This window comes from Coccinella septempunctata, chromosome 3 (assembly GCF_907165205.1).
Source record: "Coccinella septempunctata chromosome 3, icCocSept1.1, whole genome shotgun sequence".
NCBI classification, from domain to species: Eukaryota; Metazoa; Arthropoda; class Insecta; order Coleoptera; family Coccinellidae; genus Coccinella; species Coccinella septempunctata.
In genome coordinates this window covers 43,930,281-43,944,265 of record NC_058191.1, presented here as the reverse complement: position 1 = coordinate 43,944,265, position 13,985 = coordinate 43,930,281, and the positions used below count along the sequence as shown (strand labels likewise).

At 37.6% G+C, this 13,985-nt stretch overlaps 2 protein-coding genes and 1 long non-coding RNA gene across 3 annotated transcripts; 2 read left to right on the top strand and 1 right to left on the bottom strand.

Annotated features, from left to right (window-relative positions):
- The first annotated feature begins 1,234 nt into the window (after nt 1-1,234).
- On the top strand, nt 1,235-3,730 carry LOC123310445 (extensin-like). Its single transcript, XM_044893913.1, has 2 exons — nt 1,235-2,041; nt 3,725-3,730. Exons 1-2 carry the CDS (start codon nt 1,235-1,237, stop codon nt 3,728-3,730), a joined length of 813 nt encoding a protein of 270 aa, XP_044749848.1.
- A 160-nt stretch (nt 3,731-3,890) lies between these two features.
- Nucleotides 3,891-4,496, top strand: LOC123309562. The gene is made up of 2 exons (XR_006537270.1): nt 3,891-4,170; nt 4,228-4,496. It is a non-coding gene; the product is annotated as an uncharacterized LOC123309562 (long non-coding RNA).
- A 5,541-nt stretch (nt 4,497-10,037) lies between these two features.
- On the bottom strand, nt 10,038-13,720 carry LOC123309561 (zinc finger CCCH domain-containing protein 13-like). Its single transcript, XM_044892737.1, has 8 exons — nt 13,582-13,720; nt 13,395-13,501; nt 12,865-13,045; nt 11,749-12,811; nt 11,445-11,507; nt 11,337-11,388; nt 11,162-11,203; nt 10,038-11,001 (listed from the first exon to the last, which is right to left on the bottom strand). Exons 2-8 carry the CDS (start codon nt 13,459-13,461, stop codon nt 10,283-10,285), a joined length of 2,187 nt encoding a protein of 728 aa, XP_044748672.1. The 5' UTR covers nt 13,462-13,501; nt 13,582-13,720; the 3' UTR covers nt 10,038-10,282.
- Between the last annotated feature and the right edge of the window lie 265 nt (nt 13,721-13,985).

The window sequence follows — 13,985 nt, the reverse complement described above, 5'->3', positions numbered from 1 at the left end:
CCTAACCTAACCTAACCTCGACCTAACCTAACCTCGACCTAACCTAACCTAACCTAACCTAACCTAACCTAACCTAACCTAACCTAACCTAACCTAACCTAACCTAACCTAACCTAACCTAACCTAACCTAACCTAACCTAACCTAACCTAACCTAACCTAACCTAACCTAACCTAACCTAACCTAACCTAACCTAACCTAACCTAACCTAACCTAACCTAACCTAACCTAACCTAACCTAACCTAACCTAACCTAACCTAACCTAACCTAACCTAACCTAACCTAACCTAACCTAACCTAACCTAACCTAACCTAACCTAACCTAACCTAACCTAACCTAACCTAACCTAACCTAACCTAACCTAACCTAACCTAACCTAACCTAACCTAACCTAACCTAACCTAACCTAACCTAACCTAACCTAACCTAACCTAACCTAACCTAACCTAACCTAACCTAACCTAACCTAACCTAACCTAACCTAACCTAACCTAACCTAACCTAACCTAACCTAACCTAACCTAACCTAACCTAACCTAACCTAACCTAACCTAACCTAACCTAACCTAACCTAACCTAACCTAACCTAACCTAACCTAACCTAACCTAACCTAACCTAACCTAACCTAACCTAACCTAACCTAACCTAACCTAACCTAACCTAACCTAACCTAACCTAACCTAACCTAACCTAACCTAACCTAACCTAACCTAACCTAACCTAACCTAACCTAACCTAACCTAACCTAACCTAACCTAACCTAACCTAACCTAACCTAACCTAACCTAACCTAACCTAACCTAACCTAACCTAACCTAACCTAACCTAACCTAACCTAACCTAACCTAACCTAACCTAACCTAACCTAACCTAACCTAACCTAACCTCGACCTAACCTAACCTCGACCTAACCTAACCTCGACCTAACCTAACCTCGACCTAACCTAACCTCGACCTAACCTAACCTCGACCTAACCTAACCTCGACCTAACCTAACCTCGACCTAACCTAACCTCGACCTAACCTAACCTCGACCTAACCTAACCTCGACCTAACCTAACCTCGACCTAACCTAACCTCGACCTAACCTAACCTCGACCTAACCTAACCTCGACCTAACCTAACCTCGACCTAACCTAACCGAGGTTTTTTTTTTTTTTTTTTTTTTTTTTTTTTGTGCCCACGAGGTAGGGGGAAACCGATAACCGGCTTCTCCGCAGCGGGCGGTGCAATGCTGCGGATTCGTGTGGGGCTCTCACCCACCAAAACCCCCTCCTCAAAATTAAAGTCGATATCTCAGGGACCGTGCACCCACGCAACCCAACCCACGCAAGCCAGCCCACGCACCTTACCCACGAACCTCACCCACGCACCACAACACACGCCTCCCACCCACGCATCCCATCTACGCATCCCAACCCACGCACCACTGCCCACGCACCTCACCCACGCATCCCAGCTCACGCACCTCACCCACGCAACCTCACCCACGCACCCCAGCTCACGCACCTCAACCTCGCAACCCAACCCACGCAATTCACGCCTCCCACCCACGCACTCCGGCCCACGCACTCCAACCCACGCCTCCCACCCACGCACTCCAGCCCACGCACCTCACCCACGCACCCCAACCCACGCACCTCACCCACGCAACCCAACCCACGCAACCTCACCCACGCAACCCAACCCACGCAACCCAGCCCACGCACCTCACCCACGCCCCCCACCCACGCACCTCACCCACGCCCCCCACCCACGCTCCCCACACACGCCCCCCACACACGCAACCCAACACACGCCTCCCACACACGCAACCCAACACACGCCCCCCACACACGCCCCCCACACACGCCCCCCACACACGCCCCCCACACACGCAACCCAACACACGCCTCCCACACACGCAATCCAACACACGACCCCCACCCACGCCTCCCAACCCACGCCTCCCACCCACGAAACCTCACCCACGCAACCCAACACACGCAACCCAACACACGCCACCCACCCACGCCACCCACCCACGCCTCCCACCAACGCAACCCACGCATTCTACCCGCACTTTCCAACCCACGTTTTTTGTTTTTTTTTTTTTTTCCGCGCCTACCAACCCACGTTTTTTTTTTTTTTTTTTTCTTCCAACCCACTCTTTCTACCCGAGCTTCCCAACCACGCTTCCCACCCGCCCTTTTCTTCCTATGCGTTTGCCTCTGGGACCTAAAATATCCGTGACCTGAAGATGTTCAACCGACCGTAACTTCCACAAATATTATTTGCCTGAGCTGAAATTTTAACCGTGTCATCTACTCATCGGTCCCAATCTCTGTGCCAAATATTTTTAAAATCGGAGAGGGGGACCTTTTCTTTCTTCCGGCTTAACGGCGCGATTCTAACCTCACCCAACCTAGCGGCCGGTTGCATCTACATGCCAGAGGATCACTAGAAGCGAGTAGAACGACTAGGCCGCAAAAATGGCTAAACTGGGAGGCCTAAAAATGTCATATTTCGGCCTCAATTTTCTCCCAAAATACTAGTTTGCCTGAGCTGAAATTTTAACCGTGTCATCTACTCATCGAACCCAATCACTGTGCCAAATATTTTTAAAATCGGAGAGGGGGACCTTTTCTTTCTTCCGGCTTAACGGCGCGATTCTAACCTCACCTAACCTAGCGGCCGGTTGCATCTACATGCCAGAGGATCACTAGAAGCGAGTAGAACGACTAGGCCGCAAAAACGGCTAAACTAGGAGGCCTAAAAATGTCATATTTCGGTGTCATTTTTCTCCCACAATTATGATTTGCCTGAGCTGAAACTTAAACCGTGTCATCTACTCATCGACCCCAATCACTGTGCCAAATATTTTCAAAATCGGAGAGGGGGACCTTTTCTTTCTTCCGGCTTAACGGCGCGATTCTAACCTCACCTAACCTAGCGGCCGGTTGCATCTACATGCCGGACGATCACTAGAAGCGAACAGAACCACCAGGCCGCAAAATGGCAAAATCGGAGGCCTAGAAATGTCATATTTCGGCCTCAATTTTCTCCCAAAATACTAGTTTGCCTGAGCTGAAATTTCAACCGTGTCATCTACTCATCGAACCCAATCTCTGTGCCAAATATTTTCAAAATCGGAGAGGGGGACCTTTTCTTTCTTTCGGCTTAACGGCGCGATTCTAACCTCACCTAACCTCGCGGCCGGTTGCATCTACATGCCGGACCATCACTAGAAGCGAGTAGAACTACCAGGCCGTAAAATGGCTAACTCAGAGGCCTAGAAATGGCATATTTCGGGGTCAATTCTCTCGTAAACTACTACTTCTAGAGTGCTCCAATTGCTACGGTAGCATCAACAAATGATGTAGATATGTAACTTTATTCTTGTATTATATTTTTTTTGCAATCTCTAAATTCTACTATCAAAGTTCATTATTCTTGTTTCTATTTCATAAATTTCACTATCAGTTCTCTTATAACTTTCTTAAACTTCATGGAATTCTGGCTATGATGAGAAGTCTCCCTGCATGATTTTTTTTAAGATTGGAACTATCTTTTTTTTGGATATTTGAATAATTGTATAACTTGAGATTGATATATCTAAATTGAATTGTAATAAACCAATTAACGAATCTTTTTTTTTTCTTACTTTTGCCACATAGTGATATAGAGGGTAGGTACCCTGACCTGACCGGGTCTGAGCCAGAATTTGAATTTAATGTTTTAGTTCTAAGGAATCTATTGTTGACATACTAATGCTTCTTTGAATTAGGTGAATCAATAAGAACGTGGCAATATTTCCTTGCTTGACCTCGTTGGTAGTAGGGATGTAGAAGTAATAATACCTAAACACCTGATGTAAAAAAGAATTTATTTCGAATACAATGTTACCATACACTAATGGTCAATATGACCCTAACCTACATACAGATTATTTAAAATTTTATTCACTAAGTATACACTGAAAACCAAAAATTACTTTTATCAAATAAATTCCCTTTAATGGGGTAAAGAAAAATGTGTCGTGTTACCTGATCCTAGTTTTGTCATATTTGAAGTTCGTATTATTTGATATAATTGTGACGGATTAACTTTGATTTCTAAAATAATTCCGTTTTCGATAAAAGAAATTGTAATTGAAGGCTTTAAATGTTGTTTCTTTGATATTTACAGGTAAACCGACAATATTGTTTTGTATATTAGTAAAAAATAAATCTTTGATATTCACAGAGAAACGCATAATTGGGTCTTTAATTTATCCTCAATAAAAAGAACATATTATATGGTTAATACTCAGATCAATAGAAGTGGAAGCAGTTTTTTTTTATGGAATCTGCATACCTGAGAATCTAAGAGTTTGTTCATTGAAGAGATCCTCTGAACACATTTTGGGGAATGAAAAAGTAACGTAATACTGTAGACATGTACCAATGATTGTAAAATCAGAAATGATTTCTTATTGCATACAGTTACCCACCCATAAAAGAATCCCTCAATTTTAGATGAAGCATCATTTTTTTCCTTTTATGGGCAGTTTTAAGTTGAATAAAGTTATATTGCATAGATACTAATAAGCAGACTTTTGAACTTTCATTTTCATCAACTCAAATACTTCAACAACCTGCTTCTCCTTTCAAATTTTTATACAACGAAAGTGCTTTTCGGTGATGAAGTGCATCATAATTGAGAGCTCTTTTTTCGAAACTGTAAGCTTTAACTCAATAATAATGTAACTTTAGAGGAAATAGTTTGAGGTCATTGACATATTTATGTTTTTTTATGCATGCAGCTGTCTTCGACGAAATTTTACATTAGGTATTTGCCTCGGCTTTTCAAGATTTCATCTTGAATTTTTCCTTCCAATGAATTGAGAACGGCTTGTAGGGTAGCAACTACTGACGACACACGTGTCTTCTTACATCGGTTTTCTGATTTCAACTAGCTGTTTTTCAATTTCTGTTCTCCACGTGTTTATACCTGTAACAATTTTTCGAATGAAATTTCACTTCGAGATATGAGGTATCCTAATAACAGACATTTTTTTTTAATAACTCATAAAAATATTGGGAATATCCGAGCTCCATTTGAATGGTCATATATAATATTGTAATCATAATAAGAGTAGTAGCATAATTTTTACATTGCCATTGAAATATATCTTAGAAATAAAGGAAACTTTTTTGATTTTCAAAAAAAGGTCAACGCCGTGTACCTCAAAACATGACCGTTCATGATCAATGACCTTTTGCTCCTTTTTATGGATTTACATTCCTTAGACGAGTTCTATTCACCATAGTAGTTTATAAGGAATTTTTTGTACCACCCTGGGTAGGAATGTATCTTACTTGTTTTATCCTTGAACTACAAGACGCTTTCATTTCTTCTGCAAATCCTGAACTGGCATTTTTGTTTGATGATTTTGATCCCATTTTCCTTCCATTTTCTTCAAAAACTCCAGTATTGATGACAGGTGTGGCACAGTATTGGCTATAATTACAAAATTGTTAAAGCAATTAAAATCTCGTTCTACTGTTCATCTCGGAACCAGGAAGGATGTTTGTACAAAAAAGCATGATATATTATAGGAGGAAGAGAATCTAACAAATTTCACCACAAACATAGAAATGGTCAGAAATCACTCGCAAAATTCCAAACAAAGTGATATTCAGACAAGAAAGCGAGTTAACAAAGTGGTAAAGTACTTATCTTACCTCACTCGGGATGGTATCCCGGTAAAAGTCGATTTCTCTCATTATACTGAAGTCTGGAGTGCAGTGGCGGATTTACATATTTGCCGCCAGTAGGCTATTCAAATTTTGCCGCTCTTACCATAATTATTTAGTTCAAGTTCAGCATATAGTTCAGCAACTATAAAAACAAGTAGCAAAGACGAAAACAAACAGCAAATATAATATATACATGGTGCATAGGAATAGTTGCGAAAAATTAAATTCTTTTCTTTTTTTCTTGAGAATCGAAAAACTGACAAGAATGAAATTAAGCAGATATTTTATGCGGGGAAGTTTTCGGTGCTGTTCCTCTATGATTGAAAGTGTTAGCTATTGAAAGCCACCCCTAAACATTGTTCCGCAAGAAACTTTTCTCCATATCCATATATCACAATAAAAAAATTGATTTTGGATAGCTTGATCCATTCTTAACAAATAAGGTCTTGTGTAGTATCTTGCTAAAATTCACGGTTTTTCAGAAAAAAGACCGTACACAAAGTGCATATCGAACATTTCTGCGTTTGCGCACACAATCATTTTAATGAGTATGTGACAAAATTCTCAAGATGATAGCCAAATCAACAAATAATTGTAACTGAATCAAAGTTAATCAAAACAAGTCAGTTGTCATATCAAAATTACATCCGCTTACTAGATAAATTCTAGTTCAGAAATGATTCCAGCCTCTACGACTCACGCTATCATCATGATCAATTTTTTGTACCGTGAATTTTAGCAAGAAATCGCCTTATTTTTGAGAATGGATTTAGTTATCCAAACTTAATTTTTCATAGTAAAACATAAATATCGAAAAAGTTTCTTGCTGAACAAAGATCTGGGATGGCTTTTTCTACCCCTTTCTATCACAGACAAAGAGAACCTAACATTTTTTTTAATGCCTTCCCGCCCGTATAAAATGTCTGCTTGATTTAATACGTGTCAGTTTATTGATTTTCAATAAAAAAAATTTGAAAACTGTTTTTCGGGCGCCATATTTAGGGGGCTGTAACTAAGCAGGGGTACAAAAAAGGAAAGACCTTCCACAAGTTATAATTCAGTCAAGATCATTTAGAATATCATTCTCGCATCAAATTATGATGTTTATAGGTGCACTAAATTATTCTCAATTGCTACTTGTTTAATATATTCAAAAATGAAAAGGTTTTCAGTGATTTGGTTTTAGAAATCAAGTGACTGTCAAATCGTTGATCATAAAATCAAAGTTTTATGAAACCCGCTGTTGAAATATCTTTCAGCTATGTCGTCATATGAAATTTTGTTTATTAGTTCTGACTCTATATACAACAAAACCAAAGCGTTCAACTTTTCTTGCCTTAATTGTGGTTCTTAGGTACCTAACTTTTCACCTTTTTCAAGCAAAAAAAGCTTCTCTCACCCGAACCATTTGTCGCTGGTATATACATAGAACCATAGGTACGAACTGCTATATCGAAGTTTGGACAAACATTTCTTGAATTGTGTTTTCGTAGGAACCGAAGAAACACATTAAACATCCCAACGATTCAGAATCACCAAAAATTTTTCACCCTCACGATGTTTCAGTAAAGAGTCCAATGCGGCCGAAATAAGAGGGAAACAGGAAAATAATAACCATGCAGGGCAAAATGATGATGCAATACTTGTTCAGTTTTTTCAATATTTCGGGAGAATCAGATGTAGATAGATATTAAAATAGCTTTGAAATACAAGTATTTCAGTTTCTATAATGGGTTCAAAAAAAATTGTCCCCAAATTTGCCGCCTCCTAAAATCTGCCGCCCTAGGCTTTAGCCTACTCAGCCTCTATGGTAAATCCGCCACTGCTGGAGTGTAAATTACAAGAGAAGTGTAAATTGTTTTCAAGACCCAATGCAACTCTCCACTAGTGCCGTCTGGTTTCAGTTCTTGAGAAACTAAAATTTAAATCAATTATTTTAATGTACTAACTCAACATTTCAATGTAGGCAAAAATCATCACATCGAATTCAAACAGAATTCGACCCTGGCGTCCCCTAACTCCCTTCCCTGATTTCATAAAGTCGTGAACTCAAACAAGAATAAAATATCAAAATATATATATATATATCGGAAAAAGTGAATCGCTTTCCTCTTTCAAGTGTAAATTGCACTTTTATTTCAAATACAAGCTTTTATGGCACATCGCAGCATATTTTCCAAAATATCACGACGTGAATGATTGAAATAATATTTTGACAATTACAAATACACACGCCGTCTTAGAAATATAGAAGCGATCAGGAGGGGAATACAAGCGAAAATTTATTTCATTGGTGGTTGCCTGGAGAGGGAATTATTGGACAATTGAACAGACTGGAAAATAGCTTATGTTCCATCTATTTTATCTATGGTTTGATCATTTTGAGTTTTCGTTATGGAGCAATATTGTAGTTTACTAAATGTATGTTGATATCGCGACATCAACATTAAAGTGGACTCGAATTTGAACTGTACAACTATGCCTTCATTCCTTTGCTTTTTTTCATTGCCTAGCAGTGGCACACCCAGAGTCTAAATAATAGGCGTCTTTGCAATTTTTATGGGACCGACCTAAACTATTTTATCTTATAGAAAGCGGAAGAAAGGAGGGGGGCAATTGATAATAGCTCACCTAAATGAAGTGAGGAAAACTCTTTTCTGAGGGGGGGGGGTAATTTCCAACCAGTTCTCCCCCCTCCCCGTGGATGCTCTCCTGTTCCGTAGAATATCATTTCGTTCACTCCCATATTTATTATTATTATTCCATATTTTGTCCTTGTCGAGGAAAGCGCTATAGAATAAAATGGAATAAAGAAGCATTCCGGAATATTTGGGCGATCTTATGAGAACTATAGCCCTTTCCTACCACTTTTCATTCAACGACAATCCAACCAAAACTGTATTACGCCTTTGATGAGTAGCGAATTAGTAGGGGAACGTATCCCACACACAGACAACCTGCGGTCGGTTTGAAAGTTTAAACAGTAGATGCAACATTCTAACCACGGTTTTGTGGTTGAAAAGTCATACGTGTGAGAAAGGTCGTCTACACAATTATTGCCAGATAACCAGGACGGAGAAATTAATACTTGGCCAACTATCTCGTTCTCGGGCATTTTCTCGGAAATGCATAGGTTTTCAAAATATCAGTACCTTAACTTTTTTCCCCTTCTTGTTACCAAGCACTTGTGCTGCAGCCTTTAAGCCTTATATCTCGACACGCGCATGAAACGGGTGAGTCGAGATTATTGCGATTGCTTGCGTCAAAAGCACGATTACAGTTATCGCGCGTGTGCATGTGAACGGGATCTTCTGGGTTCTGGTATCTCGACATGCGCGTTTCTCTCTGCATCTGGACAGACTCGACGACTCATTTCAGCGATTTCATCTGACACTCCCACTGTGCGTGACGTAACCGGGCCTACACTATCCATGCACTATGATTGGTTTGCCGCAACGATTAGAGACTATTGTAGCCGAGGCTGACGAGCGAGCACGCAGAACACGAATTCACACGAACATCTCTGCAGGCCTGATGACGTCACCTAATTTTCCCAATTTACGGAGATGGGGAATGAACCATTCTCTCCACTATTCCGCAATTTTACGAATAAAGTTAGTTTTTTCACAAAACAAGTACCTATTGTTAAAAAAAATGCATTCAAATTCGGAAACACCTTCTATAATTTTGTACAAAATTCGTCAAATGAAAAATGACATTGTCACATCATAATATGATGTTGATATATTTCCGATTTATCATTACAAATCTAAAACAAAAGAGGATAATAAAATTTGTGGGTCGTCTAGTTGGAACACCTGCAAACGCGGAAAGTTTTTGTCAACGAAGGGAATTTCTATCTGGTATAGTTTGGAAGATAGTAGTGGTGAGCATCGAATTTTTCACCACGCTGTTGAGATGACAATTTGATTTAAGAATGGTATTCTGAATGCTCATGACTAAATTATCGATTGAAAACAAATTGACGTTTATCCGATTCGTCGATTCTCCGATCAAACTTTGTCAAACTGGGAGATGGATAAGGTTCTCATGCAAATGTCCAACGAAGTCATCATAATAATTTTTTGTTTGCATTTGGCTCTTAAGGTAGCGAAATGTCTCTATATTTATTGATAATGAATCGATGCAAATGGTATAATCTTGCTGTTATGTTACACACAATTTGTGACTTTTTCCGATCACCACTAAATAAGACAAATAAAAATTATTTTCAATGTCCGTTTTCCGGCTTTATAAAAATCAAAGACAAGTACAAATACAACATATTCAATTGTGCTATAATAAAATACATCATGTAATTATCAACTTTAATCGCAATAGAAGCAATACAGAATTAAATGAGGGCACCAAAAATTTTCCATAATAGAATTATGGCATTTATTTATTTATTTACAAAATAATAATAATAATCATTATATGAAGCAAAGAATACATATTCAACATTAAATCAAATGCCCTACTATAATGCCTTAGATTGATAAACATCTATATCTATATACCTAAATTCTTTATAAACTAAAAAAATTGCTGCAATTATTTTATAAATACCTAGGAAATCTAGGGTCACGATTCACTTCCCTGGGAATTCCATAATAATCTCTAGTTGGCTGGTCATAGTAATCCCTGGGCCTGTTCCAATTTGGGGCATCCCGGTATGCAGCCTGTAGATTTCTATCTGAAGAATTTCCAAAACTTTCGGCTCTGCTGGACACAGGATCGCTTCTACCAAGAAGTTGAGCTGGTGTCATATATGCCAGGGATTGATTCTTGGGAAATTTGAAGTTTGAAATATCTTCTTCTACCACCTGTACTCCAACATTATATCTCTCACTTTCTCCACACTGTATTCCGATACTGCAATATTGCACTGCTTTTCTCTTCTCACAATCTTCGCATTTCACAGGATCTGTCTGACACATCTTCATCGACATATTCTTCATAGGTTCAGGATTCCCCTCGAATGGCACTTTTCTTTTTGTGGCTCTATTAATTGAAGCATCATGATCTTCTTCATCGACTAAATCAATAACCTCAGAAACCACTCCAGTCTTTATCAAAGCTCTGTTGAGGATTTCCTGGTAGCTGTTATCCGACAACGGTGTGTTAAAAGAAAACTTAAAGGGTTTTTGACGCAACAATGGCGAAACATTCTGTTCACTTCTCGTTAGATGGTGACTGTTTTTTGTGACCTTAAGTTTTCCATTGATTTTTTTGTCTCCAGTTATTTCCTTCAAAAAATCTTGACATCTTGACAAAACTGTAATGATGTGTACATTTGTAAAGGTATCTTTCAAACAAAATTAAAAAAAAAAAACGAAAGAATGAATAATAAAAACTTTTATTTGAATAAATAAGTTTTATAAATTCCATATTCAATAAATATGCATATTTCAAGCAAAAAAGTAGTGGGAACTTACCATTAATTTTTTTTTTCAAAGCATCTGATTCCGATGAATATTCTGCGGAGAACATAAATGATTATTACAATATCTTAACAAAATTGGTGTTCAAAAAATGTAGAGAGATTCACCCAAAATGTCAATTATCAACATTAAAATTTATAGTTCTTGAAAATTTATATTAGTATGTTACCTGGTGCAGGATTTACATGTAGAAAATCTGTCAAAGACCATTGTTTCTCCGCCTTGAAATGAAAAATAGCAATAATTTTTGAATTATTCTTAGAAAATTTGTTCCTACCTTAGGAGACTTTCCACTTTGATTATGGCTAGATTTAGTGGATGCTGATATACGAGCTATAAGCTGAAACATTGAGGTGTATTAAATTTCTATTCCAGATTCCTCACATTATTGTACTATTAATTATTATGCAGCGTTGATTAGCCTAACTACATGAAGATTTGAATTAATCCTACCCTGCTAGAAATTTAATTATGATCAATTGTACAATACGATCAAAAATGCAATCAATTATTCTGAGCGAGGAAACTGTGATACAAAATTACCTTTAACTCTATTCAATATATAAAAAAATAACAGATACCTCTGAGACTTTGGCAGAAATTTCTGATGTATCATTTGGAGGTGGAACTGGCACTGCAGAGTATAAATGGGCTGAAGGTTCAATTGGAATCAACGATTGATCCATCACAGTCTTATGGTGGTCCACAGGCATCATTTGGGGGATATTCATAGGAGGCGCAGACTGAGTTCCAATGAAAAATTCCTCATTATAATTAGCATTAACTGATGAATGCTCACTAATCATGTAATTTTGGTTATATTGAGGATGTATAGCTGATCCAACTGGCGCCATATCAGAGTACATGATATCTGATGGAAAATTTAGTTGCACTGGGTTTTTTGGAAAAGGATATGTTACTGTATCTCCTCCACTGGAACAGCCCAATTCTCCATTCAATTTCAATTTGATTTCCTCCAAAAAGGACATTTTTTTTTCTCGTATTATGCCTTGGTATTTTCTTTCTGGAGAACGGTCCCTCTCTTTTAACCATCTTTCTCTATCAGAAACACTTCGGCTCTGTCTCTTTCTATTATGGGGAGGAGAATATAACTCTTCCTCATAAATTCTACCTCTACTTCTTGATCTCAATCGTCTTTCAAAGCTTTTTTTCTCCCTGCTTCGTTCTCTTCTTTTCCCCCTACTCCTACTCCTACTCCTAAACCTAGGACTGTACCTACCATAACTCCTGGATCTAGATCGCCTCCTTCTTCTTTCTTTAGAAATTGAACTTCTTCTCTCTCTACTAGTTTTTCTCTCTTTAGATCTGTCTTTAGTTGAATCACTTTTACCCCTTTCTCTCTTTTCAATCTGCACATTTTTCTCTGATTCAATAACAGATAAATTCATCTCACTTTCCATTCCAGGAGGAACTAAGCCTGTCTCGACAATTTTTGATATAACTTTTTGCTCTTTTTTTTTGAAAAATTTTTCCCTATCTTTCTCCAAATCCCTCTTTGTTTTATTAGGATCCCTTCTGAGTGCTGATTCATTAGATTTCCTTTTTTTATGTGGGGACTCCTTATGATATTTCCTTTCTTTAGATCGGGATTTCGTATAAACTTCTGACTTCTTCAATTTCTTCCTGAAAGCAATTATTTGAATAAATTCAACCCCATAATCTAGTACAGTTTATACTTCTCATTTGATTTTTCTTGGCACTTTTCTTCTACAAAGGCACTTTTATCTTCATTATCAATTTCATCATCATCTTCAATTGGATTGGTATCATCCAAGGAATCAACTATTTGTAAACTTTCCATGAAGCCTTCATTATTAAAGTCGTCAAAAAAATTATCAGGAATGTCTTCTTTATCATCTATAAAATATTTGGTTAATTTGCTGTTCAAAGCCCCCTCACCGATTATCAAAATATTTTACATAGCGATGCCATAATATCTAATGTTTGTATCAACATAGTGGTTTTTAATACATAATAAACAAAAAATACTGATTTTGATTGAAATGTTTCGTTCGCAGTGAATTTTATCAGGAAGTCTACAATAAATTTATATCCTAATTAACAGCTAATTGAGCTACCTAGAACCTAATACTAATATATTAACTATATGAAGTTGAACTTTAAACATTTCAAATATGTATACATTTATTCATCATTCCACTGATTCCTAGTCATATGAAACAGAAACATGGAAATATTTACATACCTTTTGTAGAATCATTATCATCGTCATGTATTTCACCCTCTTCAACTAATGCTTTATCATCTTCCATTGTTTTAATAGAAAAGAGTTAATTTCCCAATAAAATTCGACTAAGGAATAAACATAATTAAATAAGAGACAGAGTCAACCTGTCTCTGATAATAAGATAATAATTGAAAATAATAATTACCCAACAGGAGTTAAAAATTTTCTGATTTTGATATTACGTCCTGCAAAACGATGCTAAATAAGACATAGAAACGGATATAAAATTTTCTAACAGAGACAGGGAGAAAAATCTTTGACACACGACAAATCGAACACGACAGAAACGAGTGTTGCCAACATTGAAACTCAATTTACTCAATAGAGCGTTCAATGGTTGCCAACAGCAAATCACCGAAAGATCCGAAATATCAAATGTCAAAAAATCCGACGCAGAAAATAAAAATAAACCCTTTATTTATTCAAAGAATAAAACACACTTCCCTATTCTGAAGATTTGTGCAAATTTGAAAAACCTCAAAAACTTTATCGAGCTGCGAGTGTGCTGCCTTCTAGTGGTCATGAGAAAGACTTTTCTATTTTCAGCAC